Source organism: Harpia harpyja, chromosome 2 (assembly GCF_026419915.1).
Source record: "Harpia harpyja isolate bHarHar1 chromosome 2, bHarHar1 primary haplotype, whole genome shotgun sequence".
NCBI lineage: Eukaryota > Metazoa > Chordata > Aves > Accipitriformes > Accipitridae > Harpia > Harpia harpyja.
Window position 1 is genome coordinate 3,452,634 of NC_068941.1, and position 19,343 is coordinate 3,471,976.

General features: G+C 53.3%; 1 protein-coding gene across 1 annotated transcript; it reads left to right on the forward strand.

Moving 5' to 3' along the window:
• Nucleotides 1-728: 728 nt before the first annotated feature.
• On the forward strand, nucleotides 729-14,144 carry PARM1 (prostate androgen-regulated mucin-like protein 1). Its single transcript, XM_052813019.1, has 4 exons — nucleotides 729-879; nucleotides 11,714-12,406; nucleotides 13,179-13,257; nucleotides 13,854-14,144. The coding sequence occupies exons 1-4, from the start codon at nucleotides 831-833 to the stop codon at nucleotides 13,936-13,938; spliced, it is 906 nt and encodes a 301-aa protein (XP_052668979.1). The 5' UTR covers nucleotides 729-830; the 3' UTR covers nucleotides 13,939-14,144.
• Nucleotides 14,145-19,343: the final 5,199 nt, after the last annotated feature.

A 19,343-nucleotide genomic window follows, 5' to 3' on the forward strand; every position in this document is an offset into this window, starting at 1 on the left:
TCGCCTGCGGCAAAGCGCCTTCCAGAAGTAAAGAGATAAAACCCATGGTACTCGTACCTCCCGCTGCGCCGCAGGTGTCTCCCAGCTGAGTCCTTTGGGCACCGGGAGCTGCATTTTGGGAGTCGTTCATGCCGTGGAAAGGCAGGGCCCTGGCTGCCTGGCTCTGGCCTGGCTCCCCTTGATGCACATACCCGGGGTGTCCCCCCCGACGGGCCCCGGCCCCCCCAGATGTGACAGACGATGCCCAGCAGCGGGGCAGGGGAGGGCCTTTGCCCCGCGTCCCCCCCGAGGGAAGAGGGATGCCCCGGCAAGGCGCACCCAGCATTTATTTCTTTAAAAGCATAAGTTATATTCAGGCAGAGCGCCGGCGGGGAAGCAGAGGGGCAAAGGGCAGTGCCGCAGGCCACCCCGAGCACCCGCCCGATGCCGCCGGCTGGGACAAGAGCACCCCATGCCCGGTGCGTGACGCTTGGGACTGGGTCTTGACGCGCTCCTCAGCGCCCAGTACCACTGCTGCCTGCCCAGCGCCTCGTCCCAGAGCAGGATTGCCCGTGCCCAGTACGAACCGCCCAGTCCCCTACAACCGGTCCCCAGTCCCCACCGCTACCCGGTACCCGGCTGCCGGTGCCTTCCATCCTACACCCGGTGCTCCATCCCGGAGCCCCGCCGCGGTCCCCGGTACCGGCAGGTGCCGCTGTGCGCCCGGCGCTGGAGGCGGACCGGGGGGGGGGCGGCGGCGGCGGCGGCGGCGGGGGCCGGACCGGGGCGGCGGGGAAGCGGGGCCGGGCTGGACGTCCCTCCCCGCCGCGGCCGCCACCGCCGCCGGCACCATGGGCTGCTGCTGCCGCCTCCTCCTCGCCCTCCTCCTCCTCCCGGCAGGTAAGAGCTCGCCGCCGTACCGGGCTGAGGGGTTACCGGAGAGGGTGGTGGAGGGGGGTAGTACCGGGGACCTCCGGTGCCGGGCTGGGAGCGATGCGATAGGGATGGGAAAGGCAGCCCCCCCCCCCCAGTTGCTTTGAAGGAGCTTTTATCGCTCGCCCCGGCCTTGAGCGGAGGCTCCCGCACACCCAGCACCTGGCACTTTCCCCCACCAGCTAAAGGCATCTCCCTCCGTCTGCCCCCCCTTCGAAGCAATATCAGCCTCCCCATTTCACTACAACACCCGATTTGACATCTTTCCCCCGCTAAAACGGTCAGAGGAGACAGTTCAGTCCCTGGCCGGTGCGACAGCGAGCACTTTCAAATGACGGCACGCACAGCTTATCCCTCCGTCCAGGCTGGGTTTTGGATAAACACCACCGAGAGCTGCTTGCTCAGAAACATGAAAAACACACTTGCATAACCGAGCGACGGGGATGCGCACAAGGAGAAATACATCGGGCAAAGCTGCTGTTATTAAATTGCTGTCGGTGTGCAGCAGAGCAGCGCGAGGGGACAAGGCTAAGGGAGGTTTTGAGCTGCCTGCGAAAGCCCGCAGCCAGCAGCCATATCCCCAAAACAGCAACTGGGGAGGCCACGTCTGCAGGAGCCGCAGACCATCATCCTGGACCACATCGGCTTGTGGGAGATCTTCCCCTGTTAAGTGCCCCCACTAGCACAAGAGGAGGGAGAGCTGGCTAAATCCTTCTCCTCGTAAAGGGGGAGTTTGCCAACAAGCTCTTGTTTCTGTACTTTCCAAGCAAGCGCATTTGGGAAGGATGGGGATGAACCTACATTTTGCTCCGCAGGGATGCCGCTCGCCTACCTTCGTGGGCTTCTGCCCGGCCCCGATTCGGCCACCGCCTCGGCAAGCCGCTCGAAAGCGGCCAGCCGCTGCTGGGAGTCAGCCCTTGGCCGCTTTGGGGTTGGGAGGCGGGTTTTTCCCAGCACCCAGGCCAAACCCAAAGCTGTTCCCACGACCATCCCTCTCTAAAGCACCAACGCCAGTGAGGCTTGGCAGAAGAGCGGGGAAAGATTTCCCTGGAGTACGGTCCCGTGGCTCTCGGGCTGCTCCCAAGCACCCCCAAAGCCCCAAATCTTTCAGATGCTTTCTATGAGTTTTTTGTGCCCATAGAAATAATACTTAATATATATATTTATTACCCACGAGAAAACAAAAAGCATGACGTAAATATGCTTCGAGCTCATTCTTCAGGACTTAGTGATAGAGAGGACGTCACTGGGCAGGAGCAAAATAAGATTGGGCTTTGCCTGGCCACGTAATGAAATAATAGCATAAGGAAGTTTTTATCCTATTATTACTTTTTACGCTGGATGTAAATTCAAACCTGCTTTGCTTTCCTGACATGATGCCCAGCCCCATACGAACACCGAGCCTGCTTTCCCCTTTAGCAATTCGCCCTGCTCCCCAGGCAGCAGCTGAGACATTTTAAAGTACCTGCAAGATGCAGCTTTCAGCTTCAAAGGCTTTGGGTGCTTCTGCAAGGAGCCTCTCGGGAGGAAAAGCTGCTTTTTGGGGGTCTCGGAGCTGCTTTGAGCTGCCACAGAGGAGAAAAAGCTTTGAGCTCTCCTGGCCCCACTCCCCTGTACGCGAGCTGAAGGACAGGGAAGATGAGTAGTTAATTATCCCCTCTCTCAGCCCAAACGAGCAAGCAACAGCTTCGGTCTCTAATACCAGAGAATGCTCAGAAATTCTTCTGCTGAACCCTATTGCTTCCCCTCCTGGGCAAGGCTGGCATGGGGCTGCTGCATGTTGAAAGCTGCACCTAGAAGCAGTAATTAGCAGCTAGCCAGGAAAATTATTTAGCTGGTGCGTTGTCAGTTGGGCAGAGCTGCTGTCTGCAACATGCCTGGCCGGCTCGCGAGCCACATCCAAGATATTCGCCTGCAAAAATGTATTGTGAGGGGGACCGAGCCCAGCTGCACGGGCAGACAGGTAGGTCCATCTGCCAGCCTCCCAGCCCGAAGAGCTGACACATGTAACATCCCAGGGAAATACGCACAGCTTCGCATATATTTGCGTCTTTCAAAAACATAACATGCAATATCTAAAGTATTTTCTATTTAAATCAAGCAAAAATCATTTTAGAAAGAGCTGGCGCTGTAAACTACTGCTCTTAATGAGGGCAAAGCTCACCAAGAGGAAAACTTCCCACAGTGCCCAGCAGCCTCATTATGTCCAGCAATCAGCTAAAGCCAGCGTGTGAGGTGACAGCCTGCCAACACCCCCCAAGAGGGACGCAGAGCCCTGCCAGCCAGGGGTTCTCCAGGAACGCAGAGGCTTTCCACCCCAGGTCCTCATCAGACACCTCTGGCTGCGTGGGTTGACGGGTAGCCGCGGGTCGCTTTGTCACTCTCCGAAGGAAAAAAAAAACCTCTGAAGTCTTCCTCTTCACCTTCTTTTCTGCTATAATTTCACTGCAACTTCAGGAGCCAGTGCTTCAGGAGTTGAATAATTAAGCCCCACTTAGCATTGCAGGGCAGGGGGAAACATCACTTTTTCTTTGCACGGAGGGTGGTGTGGCCACCCAGCTCTGCGGCTGCTGTGGATCAGGGGTGGATTTGTTGTGCAACCAACAGCCCTTGCTGCTGTTCGGTTTGGACAGTAGGGCAGATGGTGGCCCGAGGACTTGGACACCCACCCCAGGCAAGAAAGGAGCTGGTCATAGGGAACGTGCAGGCAACCATCTTTATTTTACAAGTTGCCATTATCATTTTTAGCTGGGAAGAGCAGAGGCCACAGGATGGTGAAGCTGTCTGCCTGGTTCCTTGAGAGCAATTTGCCCACAAGAGCTTTCCTCAGGGTCTGAAACACATGCAAGAGCGAGCCAGGCCCCCGTGTTAACCCTTTCCCCCCATGCAATGGAGAAGAGCGGCTGCTGCTCCCAATCCAGGCCATAACCCACCAGCCAGCTGAAGACCTCGCTTGGAGCCCCTCCTTGCCCAAAGCCCCCAACTTTATGTGTTGGGCCACATGGATTTTGCTCTTGCCTTTTGCAAAAGGCGGGCCACGCATCTACAAGAGATGCTGGTAAAACCCCTACGTCCAGGGAGGTGGATTCCAATGGGTTTCCTCAGCAGCAGTCCCTGGGGGGGCTACGTCCTCAAGGAGGGCTACCAAGGGACATCCCCAAGGTGCCCTGGCCAGCTGCGTGTTTGGGACAGCCTCTCCCCCAGGGATGGGGCTTCTGGATGGTGAGGGACACAGAGACAGCACACTGATTTCCATTGCGTAACTCTTTCTCTTTGCTACGGAAAGCTTCAGGCTTCGGAGCAATTAGACTTAAACCACTTAACGACCACGCAGCAGAAGAAAACTAATAACGCAGGAAGTCAGCTCGGCTCAGCAGTAAATGAGAGCAACTGCAGATTTATTTGATCCGATGGCCTTGGCTCCTTTATGGAGTTATTTGATAGCTTTGCCTTTTACCTGTTGATGTTTCTGGCCCCCGGTTTTCTCACTTGGTTTCCTCCTCCTCCTCTCACAACCGGTTTTATACCATTGCCAACACAACCTGGCACTGAAAAGAAAGGTGATATAGCAGGAGCCGAGCTGGCAGCAAGGAAGCAGCACACGACCCAGGGGTGCCCAGCACCCCGCTGCTGTTGGCATTATAGGTCACCAGCAGGCACATGCAGTGCTGGAGCTTTGCTACAGACCTGGAGAGCCACCGTGTTGGCCCTGGTTTCCTCACTGAAGCTCAACGGCAGTCAGAGATGTCCCCAAGAGTTACCATTTCCCAGTACCAACCCATCTGAGTGCTCCCTCTGGGATGGCATGGGAAGCTTGTTGGGTTTGAGACGGAGCTCAGACCCTGCAGAGCTGCTCCCGGACCACCCCGTCACCCTTATTTCTTGGGGATAAGAAGGCAGGGCTCTGCAACAGTGCCCTGCAAGAGCAGAGCCAAGTTCAAAGCCCAAGGCAACCACCACATCCTCCCTCTTCTTTCTCCCATATCAGTACAGAGCTTAATCAGACCCTTGCTTACTGCAGATGGGGCCCTCCAACCAGAGGACAGCGAAATGAACGCCACCAAAGCCCAAATTACACGGTGACAGGGAAGGTGAGGCAGCCCAGTGCTGACCAGCCTGAAAAACAAGTTGAACCCAAAGCAAAAACCAGTTTTATTTTGTTTTAGCCACCACAAAGAGACCTTTTGCCATCCACAGCTAGATGCTACCAGTTTTATAGCCAAGAAGCAATAGCACAATAAAAGTTACACCTGAGCATGAGCAAGGGGGAAGGGAACTGCAGAAAAACAGCACAAGGTATGGGAATCCCCAGCCACAGAAACCAAAGCCAAGCCAACAAGGTCATGAACAGGAAGTCCTCACCCTATATTTAAAAATAAATTGTTTTACTGCTCTGCATCATTTAACCTGGTAATAAACCAACGCATGCTGCAGGACCAGAGGAGTCAGGGCTGCTCTATCATCATTACCTGGTGAGAACCAGCATAATATAGGACCCACAGAAAATCAAAGAAGATTGGGCACTGCCAAATACATCACCCAGCATGAGCCATATCACCTTACCTTGGCTTTTAGGCTCCAGTTGCTCCCCTGGAAAAGTTGAAAGAAGAATTCTCTCCTGTGCATGTACTTTCCTTCACTGGTACCATAATTTGCAATTAATTATCCATAATGTTTTTCCTATATTCTCAACAATACTATACAGAAAGGACACAGCTCCAGCTACCAGGTTTTATGTCAGAGCCCCCCATTGTGCTAATAGCACCTAATCACCCTGACAAGCCTTACCTGGGACCCCCCACCCACGCACCCTCTGCCCATTGGGCCGGGACCTCCATTTAAGCTTGGGCTCAGGTCTCACCTCCTTGTCTCTGTTGTGTGGTGGGTATATGTGTCTACAGTGTTGGGTGGGTTTTAGATCTGTGCTGTGCATAGGTTATCTTTATCCTGGTTTTTTGGGGGGGGGGTGGGGCTGATGCTCTGATTCTGCTTCTAATTGTTTTTTTGTGTTGACCCCAAACTTAATTTATCTCCTTGTCTTGAGCAGAGGATGGGGTTGTATCAGCATCCTTCTTTGCCTACTCAGGCTAAGTCTTGTGGGTATATAGTGAGTTTATTATGGACTTTTGCCTTAAAAAAAAAAAAAAAAAAAAAGTGTGGTGCTTAGATATTGTCTCGGTTGTAAGTTTTTGTTAGTGCCTGCCCTGGAAGCAGTTGCTGAGCCGGCATGGCAAGTGGTACCCAACCTTGCTGCACGAGCACAGTATGTTGTGGGTGCCCACCAGACCTCCTTGTTGTGGTGGCTTCTTCTTCTTCCATCGTTACATTTCTTGTTCAGAAAGGGTGGCTAGATTCCTTGTGTAACTACACTCAGGATAAGCTGCTGGGAGGGAGAAGAAATAATATCGATGTTATAGAAACTTTTATTATCCGTGGGGCCTTGGCTGCTAGAGGACCGTCACCTACTGCAGCTGTGGTACGGGTGCCTTAGTTAATTCAGGCTGAGAGCAGGCGTGTGGTGTGTTGGTTAGGTCATGTGGACCTTCTGGTGGTTACATCAGATGTGATGATTCATGAAGCAAAGCTCGTTAAAAGCTCCATCTCTGCCTTATCAGTAGATATTTGTTTGCTGTGGCATGGCTGCTCCAATCTGATGTCATTCACTTGGGCTGGAGATGTTCTCTTGTTTTTTATGCTGCGTTTCAGCTGGCAGAACAATTTTAAAAGCTTGCTGCAATTGCTTCTGGAGTGCCTGAAAGATGCATTGCTGGAGAGGCTGCCAGGTCGGGCAGCGGTTTCCCGAGCAGAGAACAGAAATGTTCAGCTTCTGCAAGGGTGAGACCTCTACCTTTGTGTGGCTTGCAGAAGCCAGGAGAACAGCATGAAAATAGGAGAGGGAGATGGTCCATCAGGTGGATGGTTTATTCCTTGGGTTGGCAGGTGGTTAGGGTTAATATTCCTTAAGAGCAAGATAGTACAATTATAGGGATTTGGGTTTTTCTTTTCTTGGCTGTTTCCCATACTCTTAGGGGAGACAACCTGGAAAAAGGATCTTTCCAAGTGGTTACCTTGTCCTGGCAGTTCCCTGCCCACCTCTGCTCTGAGCTGGATTCTAGCGGGGTGGTCAACTGCCTTAAGTGGATTAGATGGGCAAATTCCTCAGGGCTGAACTATGCTTGGCATCCTTTGATAGCTAACATCCTTCAGTCCTTCTGACAACCCTTGTTTGAGTTTTTTTAGCCTTTGAAATCATGTGGTCCTAAAAGAAGTTTTCTAGTGGTTTTTTGTCCCTTATTCCAGTGCACTGCTCTGGTTCCTGCTGACAGCTGCAGCTCCTACAGACCAGGTATCGGAAAAACAAGGAAACCCCCACCTTGGCTTTTATTTTCCTTTTCAGATGTGTCAGTAGAGGACTGGGCTTGCAGATGAGCTGGCTGGTCTTCTGGCCCACCCACCTGCGGGGCAGGCTGTTCGTGACCTGGCTGCAGTTGCATGAGGACATGTGGACCTACCAGCCAAGGGGGTCCTCAGCCAGGTCCTTTTTTGTCCCCTCATCCTAACCCGGTTCAGAAGCAGCCTGCATTGCCTCTGGGATCCCGGCTGGGCTTTTCCTGCGGCACAGCCTGTGCGTGAGGGGGTGATGTGCTGTGGGCGAGAGCTGGACCCCAGGGCAGTTGCTTGGTCCCGAAAAACCCGATGGAAGCTGATGGCTCGGGGGAACAAGAGGATAGCAGAGGGCTGGCACAGGTGGGGTTTGCTAGCAGAGATGAATGCAGCATTATCGATCTGGAAACCAAAGCTTGGCTGGCAATGACCGTGCGGGAGCAGGGGGAGATGGGGAAAACCAGGGCTGAGCTGAGCAGCGTGCTGCCTTTGGCTGTGCTTGATCTCCTGGGAAAAGTCCCTGTGACTTGTGACCTGCTTGGCTGGGAGCGCTCAGCCAGCAGCCAAGGATTGTTCCTGCATCCAGTTTTGGCTCATCCTCTGAATTTATAGCCCTTAGATATTATCAGAAACTTCCTGACTCATCCTGGGTAGCAGCATCGCCAGCTTTTTGAGGTCTCTATTGGTTTGCCTCCAAAGTTCAAGCAACGGGGGACACCGGGGTGGCTTTGCAGAGAGGTGATAAGCTGCCTGTGTCCAAGAGACTGGAAGCATCTACATTTACAGAGAAGTAATAAACTTTCAAGGTGCTACCAGCCCCGGGAGGGTCTCGCTGCGCTTGATGTAACAGCAACATGTTGTGCTACGGGCTGCAGAAGCTGTCTGTTACACGTTGGAGAAGTTGCACATCTGAACTGCGAGGCTTATTTTACAGAAATACAGATGTTGAACTCTAATCTGAAGAACACCAAGGGTGAAGGGATGCTCGGTCCAGGTTTGTCAGCACTTCCAGCACCCTCTGCTACCACGTGGCAGCTGATTTCTGCCCTGGCTTAGCCACCTCCAGCGCGGACCTCTTAAAACAGTGGATGAGTTCTCTGCTCAGGGCATGCGGGAGCTGCAAGCTGCTCTGGCAATGCAATGTCAGGTCAGCTGGGCACCATCAGGCAGCGTAGCGGAGGTTGAGGGTTTTGCTGTCGCAATAGCACTTGCGGTGATGATGCCTTGCATCACTGCTGGTGGGGGAGGCTGACTTGGTGTCGGTGTAGCTTGTGAGTGTGGGGAAATAATCCAATTATCTGTAATCAGAAGCGCGGGTGCAGGGAGGCTGGTGGAGCTGGGGCAGGGCATGCTGGGCCAGAGTACTTGGGTTCTTTGCTTATGCCTTTACATCAACTTGTATCTCTGATATGCCTTTCGACCTGTGCATTTCTAAAGCAGACCCTCTGCTCTCTGGCAAAGACCTTGTCTCCTCTTGCATAAGCCCCAGGATGGCTGCATGCTGTTAAATACTTGAGAGAGACCCTGTTGGTCAATGCTCCTCGTGAATCCAGCCAGGGATTTCGTGTCCCACCTTTAGCCGTGAAAACCAGCGGACTGTGCTCTCCCGGAGTTGTGGCTGATGGCACCTTCAGCTCTTGCTATGTGGAAAGTTGTGGACTAACAGTACCTGCTAGAAATGGCACTTTCACCTTCTTTCCCTTAAAAAAGGAGATGCGGTTTCGGCGGCCTCCCTTCTTTGTACTCTACCACCTGCCTCCAAAGTGAGTGTGTTGGGAAGACCATATGGGGATGCTTCAACCCAATCAAGAAAGGGCAAGGGGTGGTGGTGGTGTGGGTAGCAGTGTAAAAGCAAAAAGGGCACAAATCAACCACTTGAACCTCAATATCAACATGTTGAAGAGGCAGGCTCTTGCAGCTTGTTTCTGGCCACTGAAAGCGATGTACTGAATGGTGTTGGTCCCTAACAGATGTTGCTGCAGGTGCTTTGCAGGTCCCACCACACTGGCACGGGACCTGCCTGTGCTGTAGGGGACCAGGCACTTGCTGCCTGCGGCACATCAGCGTGGAAAGCTATGCAAGGGGATGGAGCAGCACAGGGAATATTTGGTTTTATGGTGTTGCAGTGCCTGAACTGAGCAAGGGAAGGGAGCCACCAGCTTCTGCAAGAGGAGGGGACAGGAGGAGTGGGGACCCACTGGGTTTGTCGGTTGGGGCCAAAGCTGTGGGCAGGCTTTGTCCTGGTGACACGCTGCGGGTGAAGCCAAGCTGTGAAAACCAGTGCATTCATCCGAACTAATGGCTTTTAAGCTCAGGATTATCACAGTAATGCAGCTCAAGTTTGCATGCCAGTAACTCCCAGGTATTAACCAGGAAGCCTGAGATGTAGAGGTCTTGGGATGAGGAGAGATCAGAGTGCCCTGTTGACAGCAGAAGCTTTGCAGGACCCTGGTATGCTTTGGAAAGCTGAGAAGGAGGAGGTGGGATGCCTGGGTGCTTCCCTGCTGCTGTGGTTGGGCTGGGGATGGAAACCATTGGTGCTGAGCCAGGTGGCTTATTTGGTAACCAGACTCCAGCTTGTCATCCGTCTCCTCTCCCTTATCCTATCAGACTTGCACCTCAGCAGACCGAGAGCCTGAGGAAGGTGAAAGCTCGGAGACATCTCCAAGTGCCTGTCCCTGGGAAAAGAGCACCCATGGCCTTGCTCCCACTTCCCAGACCCTCCTGCTTGGGAAATGGGGCCCATCACAGGAGTATCTGCAGTGCCAGGAGAAAAAAGATTTGGGTCGAGTGTGTCAGGGACTTGTGCTCCTAAATGAAACCATGCCCCAGAGCTGGCTTTAAATCCCTGGCCAAGCATATGTTTGCAGTTTCTAGACAGAAAATACCTTCACGAAAGGTGTTCTACGTACCCAGCGCTCGCTGCAGTGAGCTGGAGGTCCTTAGCTGAGACATCCCTTCTGCTGTCCTCCACTGAAGGTGTGCAGGTTGAGTGAAGCTGTATTAGACACCTGCAGCCTTCTGTTTGTACTGATGGCTGAAAACACCCAAAAACATGGTTAGTGAGTCCCTGCTCGCCAGTGTTGCAACCCACCATTTCTATACACGGATGCGAAGTGTTTCCATCCCTCCTTCAGCATGACATGCTGTCTGTGCCCTGGGAGACTTCTGGCTCTCCTGGGTGCTCAGCGGCGAGGGGTGTTGCTGGAGGAACCCTGTGTTGCACGGCCCCTGCTCCCAAATTTGAGTCCTTCCCAAGCCAGTGTTTCTTGGCGCAGCTTTACGTGCAATAAGAGTCGTATGGTGGGCCAGCAACAGCTCTGTGCTGTCTAAAACACGTATCTGGTGCAGGTTGTGTCCTTTCTCGCTACCTTGGGTGTCACCTGCATGGGTGGTATTTCAGTTTGACTTTGGGGGGGGGGAGAGCAGATTTGGCTGTGGTGGTTGATAACATCTCCTTGGGGGATGGCGTGGTGATGGGGAGGAGAGCCTTATGTGCCTGCCAGCGACGCCCAGCCATGTAGGATCTGCAAGCTCCTGCTCATGAAGAGCTACCGTCATGGTTGTCTGTGCTTTCACTGCTATTGCTTCTCACTTAGATAAGCGCCAAGCTCCTGTCTCTGGAGCTGAGGTGGGAGTTTGGCTTCAGGATTCCCACAAAATCAGCATTTGGCTGAGGTTTTTTATTTTGTCCTCCACACTCATATAATAATTAGTTCATTGTGGCTTGTTTGTACCAGAGCAAGTTCTTGTTCTTCCCAGTGCTGGGCTTGGGATGCTCTGGGGGTGTAAATAAATGAATAAATGGGAATAAAAATCCCTCCCAATGTCACTTAGCGTTGGCATGCTCTTCCCTTGGCCCAACCGTGCCGAGGGAGCTAGCTGCTAGCGCTGGCCCAGTGCTGAGCTTAGCCCTGGCGAGTCAAAAGGAGGAGGGGGGGGAGAAAGCCCCAGCAGTCTCCTGGTGGGGATAGAGGAAAAAATGACTCATCTTCAGGCTAAGAAATGGAGACAAATGAATGAATGCACAAGGAAATGGGGGGAGAGGAGAAAGAAGGGTCTTGTGTTATCATTCCCAGCTGCGTGGTTGTTGCTGCTGAGGAGGAGCTTGCTCCCCTGCTGCTTTGCTGGCTGCTGGGAGAAGATGCTGGGAGGATGGAGCGTTTGGGGAATGGGGGGGGGGATCCCAACCTTGGGGAAAAATGGTGCCGACCCATGCTGGGGCAACTGATCTGGTTTAAACCTCACCTCTAGCTACGCAGGGGTATCTCCCATCTGTTTATTTTAGATGGCTCTCAGCATTTTAAAAACAATAAAGTTATTTCCAGCTTCATTCCCAAACCCTTTAATGTTCACCCAAACACCAGGTTGCCCCAAGGATTTCCCCGTTATTAATACTTCTTCGTCTCACTCCTAGGACTGGGGGATGACTCCACAGCATTGCCCCTCGCCCCTGCCAGCCCTCCCTTCCCCTCGGAGGGGACCCCAGCGGGGCCGGGCTCCAGGGATGCGGCTGTCCCCGTGCCAGCTCCTGGCCAGACCTCGCTGCCCACGTCCACGGGACCTGCCGGAGACGGGGTGTCCTCCAGGCCGGCGGAGGGGGATGGCCGCAATGCCACCGCCGCGGCGGCACTGTCCCCTCCTCCTTCCTCCGTCACTGTGAGCACCGTCACCATAGCAGAGAGCTCATCCGTAGCCTCCAACCCCAGCTCGGTGCCACCAACCTTGGAGACAGCCCCAGGTCTTCGGACAGCAAATACTGCCAGCTTGGCAAGAGGCACGATGGATTTGGGGGCAGCTCCCAGCCCCACGGGTATACCTGCATCCTCCTCCTCCTCCTCCCTCGCCACCAGCCACCTGTACTCGTCCCCCGCGACAGTCTTGTCCCCAACGCCTGTCCTCATGAGCCCTGGCACCACACAGCCACCGACGCTGACCAAGGATGTCCCTTCGCTGGGGACGCTGGCCATGGCATCGAGCCTGGCCGCGGAGCCAACGTCCCCACCAGTGACTGTGACAAGCCCCACCGCAGCCGATGCCGTCGCCACTGACAAAACCACCCTTTCCACCGGAGTCACGATGGAAGAGGTCCCGCGCGCCTTGAGCGCAGGTAAGTACCGCTGCTCTCCGTATGTGTGTGTAAGATATAAGGTCAACCTCAAGGTGCTTAGATAAGAGGGGCAGACCCCCCAGGTTGGAAGGGAAGAGGTGGTCAACTTTCTGAGAGCGGCATTCAGCAAAAGCTGAGCTTTCCTGGAGGAGCCTATGTCATCTGCTCCACCAACGGAGACAAGGAGTCATAGATACCAAACCTCAGTTGCCCAGAGATGTGAATAAAATCCTTAGTTGCGAATTTGACTCGAAACACTTAAAGAGGAGAGGAAACAAGTGCCTGGACGGTGGATGCAGCCTGAGTTAGGAAGACGTGGGTTTTTCTTCTCCCTCCTGGAGCGCTCACTAAGCTGACACTAGCTTTCACCTGTCCTCTTCTGCAAGCTCACATAGCTTAAAAGCACTTCATAAGGCCAGAAAAGGGAGGGATCTGGAACATTTTCTAGCCTTGACTCAGCACTAAGTGCTGCCTGGTGCTGGGAGGAGCATCAAGGATCAAGTCCATAGTCCTCAAGCAAAGCCCAGCTGTGTTTTATCCCAAATCCACCTGCCTTGCCTCTACGGGAAGGAGGTCATTGCAAAAATACAGGCGTGCCCAGCATCTTCCACAGGAGCTTTGGGAAGCAGTGCGGGAATGTTCCCACCCACCAGAGATAGCTGGCACAGGTGTATCGGGAACAGCCGGGGTGTGGGCTGAGTGCTACGGGGCCGGCGATGGGACTGGGACTCGGGAAAGCTGAGCGCTGCCCTTTCTGATGGACTTTCCGCAGGGAGCATCGTGGCCATAACCGTGACGGTCATCGTGGTGGTGGTGCTGGTTTTCGGGGCAGCGGCGTATCTCAAGATCAGGTAAGGCTGTTTTCGGGGTGCCCCCCCCCCCACCTCCGAGGCTGCAGCCCCTCTCACCATCGCAAGGGTGATGCTCAGGGGCGAAGCCCTGGGGAGATGCTGTCCCCAAGCCCAGCGGGGTGACGTGCAGTCTCTGGTCCTAGCCAGCACTGCTGCATTTTCTCCCACGTCTGTATTGAAAAAGCAGAGTTTTTCTTCCTCGATTTACAACAGCCTCACTCAAATGCCGGAGACGCTGTTCAGCATAGTCATAACCAGTAATTATCCCTGGGGCAAGCTGCTGCCACGGGTCTTGCCGTGACTTAGACAATAAACAGCAGCACGGCCCAGCGCTGAGCATCTGTAATGAGGCTCTGCCGACAACTGAGACGAGCAAAGGTCTTGTTTTAATTCCCTGGCATGTCCCAGTCTGGTTCAACGGGGGCAAAATCCTGCCTGCGCTTATTTTCTCTCCTGGTGCTTCCTGCTAAAATATCCCAAAGCTCAACCTAGTGAGGACTTGCATGCATTTTTTTTTTTTGCCCCACGGTAAAATAACTGATAAACCACCAAAGCAATCGGTAACACTGAGCGGTTTGCTTGCTTTCCCCTGGCAGGCACTCCTCCTACGGCAGGCTTTTGGATGACCACGACTATGGCTCCTGGGGCAACTACAACAACCCTCTCTATGACGACTCCTAGCAGGGACGAGGAAAAAAAAATAATAATAAAAAAAAATCCTTAATTTATAAGCGCTTCTGCAGCACAACATCCGCTGTCGAGGAGATGCCCGGGCGCCGAGCCACCACCACGGGCAGGATTATGGCGGGTCCGGCGGATGACAGGCAACCAGCGGGCAGGTGCGCGGCGCCCACAATAAACCTGAATTTTGGCCTTTGCGTAGGAAACTGGGTCCTGGAGCATGTTGGCCACTTGGTTTGTAGGCAAGGGAACCCAAGTTCCCCAGGGGTAAGGGATGGGGGGAGGTAAAGGGAGAGGATGGAGGTTCAGCCAGCACCATGGCATCCTTTGAAATGTTGCTGCCCCACGGCTCAGGGAGGGGGACACGGGGGCTGCTGAGCCGGACCCAGCAGCGGACAGGGGGTCTCCCATGCTTTCACATGCCCCTTCCTCCAAAATCACCTCCCTGCATCGCCCCGCTGTGAAATCCTTCACCTTGCCTCGCCAGGGACCACAAGCAGTTGCAGGGCAGCTCCGTCACCGCTCCCTTTCTCTTCCTGCAGGTGCTTCTGTGCAGGAGCTCGTCATTTCAGTTTTTTCCATTTATTTGTGGGTTTTTTCCCCCCCAGACACAGGCTGGGAGCCCGTGGGAAGGTGCATTGACCACCCACGCTCCTGGGCCAAGAGGTGGCCCATTTCACACACGTGGGTGCTTGCTCCACAGCTTTATTTTTAATCCTTGAAAAACTTGGCTGCTAAAATACCGCAAAGTGTTTTTTTTAATCCCCAAGTTATGCATTCAGCTACTAGCGTGCAAAGCCAGGGGGTGGCCGATGCCAGGGCTGGTTTGGGGAGGGGATGCTCACCCCAGCCCACATCCTCTCATTCAGCCACTTCTACCTCTGGCTAAATCCCCCGGCAGTGAAAAGCAAAGCCCTTGGCTCGCATGGCCTTGATAAATAAATCGACTCTAAACAATGCTGCAAAGGTTTGGGGCATCCCAGCAAGCCCCCAAAGCTGGTCACCATCACCCCAAAGGTTGTAGATCAGCCTCTTCCCAGGGACCCTCAGCAAGACAGCAGCATGACCGAGTTTCTGGAGGAGTTTTGGGAAAGGCAGCAGCACCCCCGGGAAGGTAGAGATGTGCCCATTTGCAGCAGTTTATGTCCCTGCTTTTAATTACTGACTATTTTCTTGCATGGGGAGGGCATGGAGTTCATCAGGGTATCCTCCAAGACACCTTCTCGCTAAAGCTGAAGCCCTGAAGCAGGGGGACATTTGCTGCCATAGGGAGGGCGGCTAAGAAGAAGCCGCCATTCCCTATGGGATGTAAACAGATGAGGCAGGAGAGGCTCGAGCTGCCATCTCACCCGAAACGCAGGCGTTGGTTTGCTTCAGTTTAATCGGCGTCGGCGGCACAGGCTGGGAAACAGGCTCTGCTGTTCGCCCCGGCTGCTAAACAAAGCGTCCTGGGGAACATCAAAGCTCGGGGCGTTTGCATGATTGCTTCCCACAACAGATGCATCATCTCTTGATTTTCATCAAGCCAGCATAATAAATGCGGCCGTAGCAGCCACCTGAAAAGGTCAGGAGAAAAAAGGACATCTCCTCCAGCTCCGCTTCCCCAAAGGAAATGCAATCATTATGCATTTTCCTTTCTAGCCTTTTTTAGCCACTTCAGTGGCCCATCCTTTCACCTTTTTTTTTATATTAGCATTAGTCCAGTGGCTGAAGCCTGGCTCAACAGCAAGACTTCAGTGTGGGATTTGCTGGCACTAAGTGTACCTGCTAAGGTGTGGATACCGAGCTCTTCCTCACCTTCTTTTAGTTCAAACGGGGTAGAAAAAGAGAATAAAGCAGCGATCAGTCACTGCAACTTCAAACCGCACCCAGCCCAGGAAACTGTTGGGGCTGGGAGCATATATGGAGCGAGATTTATGGTAGGACTGCTCTGTATCCCATCTCTGTCCTGGGACAGCATCCTGCCAGCCGCTAACTATTCCCACCAGGCTCTGGAAAGACGGGATGCATTTAGGGAGGCAGGGGAGGAGAGGAGAATGCGAAGCCGAGGTGGGAAGCACAGCGGCGGTGCAGGCTCCGAGGATGCTCGGGACGAGGAAAACTCCCTTTCACCTTTTTGGCAGCCAAGAAGCAGTGAATTAGGCCACCTCAGCTAAGAAAAAACACAAACTAAGTAAAAAAAATCCCACCCTTCTCTTGAAATAAATTGGACCATGCGGTGCTGCACTCGCCCTCCCTGAAACCACGCAGAAAAGGCTCTCCCTCACCCCTGCCAGCAAAAAGTCACCCATTGGGGAGTTCGTCTGCTTTGCTCGGCTTTAAAACCCCTCCTGAGCTACAGTTCAGTATTGTCCAGCAACAGCAAAGAGCAGGCATTAAAAAAACCCCAAGCTATTAAAAAAATCACTCACTCTGCTCAAATGCTGCTGCTCAAATAAGTGAGGGAATAAAGGGAGAGGAAAAGCCATCACCTTCACTTAAAAAAATATAATCCCCAGGGCAATAAATTCCTTTCTCACGAAGGAGAACAAAAATTGGGTGTCATCTTCTGCAGGACGCTGTGAGTTTTTAGGAGGAAGGCTTGGCCAAGAAATTAAACCAAACCTTATCAGCGTGGGCTGATTTCACACGCAAATTCACACTTCATCTCTGCATCAGCGGCGAAAACCAGAGACACTGTCTCGTCCCCAGCACCACCGAGCTGTGGGTCTGCAAGGCTCGCACGTGGGGTCCGCTTTCCTGCTCAACCCTGCACTTGGATGATTAAAATGAATTAATCTCTCTTGCCTACAATGCAAGGAAGAGGCTGTACGTATTTTTAGGGATATCCTGGCATGAAAGGGGATTCCTTGCTTCCCGCAAGAGCCTGGGACCAGAAACCATCACCAGTGCCTTTTCTTTGCTCCCTGGAATGGTTTAAGCAGCAAGGGAAAGCCTCTGCCCTAAAGCACTCACCTAACAGGTAAGATAAAGAAGAAAGGATGGACATCCCACCTCCCGACACGGCCCAAGCCTCCCAGCCCGTCACCCGGGCCTCAGGCCTGCCGAAGGGAAGGCACACCCCGCTGGAGACCCTCAGCGGGTTGCCCTCTCCCCTGCAGCCAGCCATGAGCCTTTCTAAAGACATTTACACAGCACCTGAGCTTCAGCTTTATTTCCCCCTCTAGTGAAAAAGGGCTTCTTGCAAAACGGCTTCTATTTTTTAATGGCGCTCGCTGCTGCGGGTAGAAAAGGCACTGTGAGGCCGTTACCCACCGACTACAAGCAGCAAATCATAAATGAATATAACACATTTGTTCCCGTAGTTTGGAAACGGAGCCGAAAACAGCAGGCTGGGTTATGTGCTGTGGTACCACCCCCGTGACTCAGAGCATCCTCCTTAAAATGAAAGGGGTAAGCGAAGCTGAGCCAGGCTCCCAGTTTGGGGCCAAAACCAGCTGGGGAAGGGCTTGCCAGGTTGGGTACCGCAAGATACACCCCATAAAGCTCCAAGGCATCGCTGGGTGAAATCCAGCATCAGCCTTGGATAAAAGCTGCGGGGGGCAGAGACAGGGAACGGGACTGAGGTGCAGAGATGCCCTGACTCTGCCCACACGAGGATGGTGCAAGTCAGCCCTCTGCACCGCCTCAGGGATGTTAAATACGTCGCTTTGCAAGGAGTAAAGAGCTGGGTGTTATTTCAGCTAACCCCACGTAAAGCCCAGAGCTCTCCCCAAGCCTCGCCGGCCACTTCTCTGAACTCAGACAGCCCCATCCCAGCCTGCCTGCCCAGAAACACGCAGCTAAATTCAGCTGCCTGCTGAATTTGGGGACTTCAGGGGTACCAGGAGATCGGGTCTGCTGGAGGAAGGGTGCTGCGCAGGCAGCTCCGAGATGAGGCGGAGGAAGCCGGTGCCGACACCGCACCAAAGGGCTTTCCTGGGTGACCCACACCACAGATACACCGGACTTCCCATTTCATTTATTCATAATGCATCCACCCTGCGACACCAATTATGCATTTATGTCTACAGCACTGTACGCCAGCAAGGGCCAAGGCGCAAGACAGCCTGAAAAATAACAGATACACTTGCCAAGTGGAAAAAGCATTTTATTATGGGGGATGATGCCCTCAAAGGGACGATGCCTGTGTTCAAGGTGATGGCTGCAAACACCCCTCTCATATTCCCACCTCAGACCTTCCAGTTTACCCAGGAATTTCTGTCCTCCCGCAGTACTATGGCAAAGAAGGGGAAAAAAAACCAGCTAGGACATGCCCTAAAAATAGACTTGCTTTTATTCTTCTCTTTTTTTAAAAAGATGAGGAAAAGTCTCTGCCATCAGCTTGTTTTATTTACAAAAATAGCAACCCCCCCGTTTTTCCCAAAGGCTTCCCACCTCCCCGCCTTTGGCTTGATTTCATCGCAGGGATATTTTATTTATATAGAAAAAATAGTTCACATAGCTCTGTGCAGAACATCCCATTCCCCTGGCCTTTCAGGCAGCAGCAGAGTCTGGCAGCAGCGCTGCAGATGACGTGATCCCTCTCCAGGTCTCCTGCCTTGCCCTCACCGGAGAGCCGGCAGGCTGCTCTCATCACCGCTTCCACGCTCCGTCCAGCCTCACTCATTGTGCTTTTGTTTGGCTTATTTGTGAATACGCTAATATCTCATCACCATGTTTCCAAGTGTCATCTTCTCAGACTCTTGGTGGAATCAATGAAGTATTAATGACTTCTTAGCAGAGATAGCTCTTGGTTGCAGCCTCCAGGAGCAATAATGCTCAGGAGATGAAGTAGGTGATTGGCGACAGCCAACATGGCTTCACTAAGGGCAAATCGTGCCTGACAAATTTGGTGGCCTTCAACAAGGGGGTTACAGTGTTGGTGAATAAGGGAAGAGCAACTGACATCAGCTACCTGGACTCGTGCAAACCATTTGACAGTCCCACGCAACATCCCTGTCTCTAAATTGGAGAGATATGGATCTGACGGATGGACCCCTCGGTAAATAAGGACCCGCTCTCGTGAGACCCCACCTGGAATACTGTGTTCAGCTCTGGAGCTGCCAACTTAAGAAGGACATGGACCTGTTGGAGCGGGTCCAGAGGAGGGCCGTGAAGCTGATCAGAGGGCTGGAGCACCTCTCCTATGAAGACAGGCTGAGAGAGTTGGGGTAGTTAAGCCTGGAGAAGAGAAGGCTCCGGGGAGACCTTAGAGCAGCCTGCCAGTACTTAAAGGGAACCTGCAAAAAAGCTGGAGAGGGACTTCTTCCAAGGGCGTGTAGTGATAGGACGGGGGGTAATGGCTTTAAACTGAAAGAGGGGAGATTTAGATTGGATATAAGGAAGAAATTCTTCCCTGTGAGGGTGGTGAGGCACTGGCACAGGTTGCCCAGAGAGGTTGCGGATGCCCCATCCCTGGAAGT

What these genes read in the sequence shown, in the direction of transcription:
- PARM1 (XM_052813019.1), top strand. Translation starts at nt 831, where the DNA reads ATGGGCTGCTGCTGCCGCCTCCTCCTCGCCCTCCTCCTCCTCCCGGCA. An exon ending in CCTCCTCCTCCTCCCGGCAG is followed by an intron (nt 880 to 11,713) that starts GTAAGAGCTCGC and finishes TCTCACTCCTAG; the next exon opens with GACTGGGGGATGACTCCACA. An exon ending in CCCGCGCGCCTTGAGCGCAG is followed by an intron (nt 12,407 to 13,178) that starts GTAAGTACCGCT and finishes GACTTTCCGCAG; the next exon opens with GGAGCATCGTGGCCATAACC.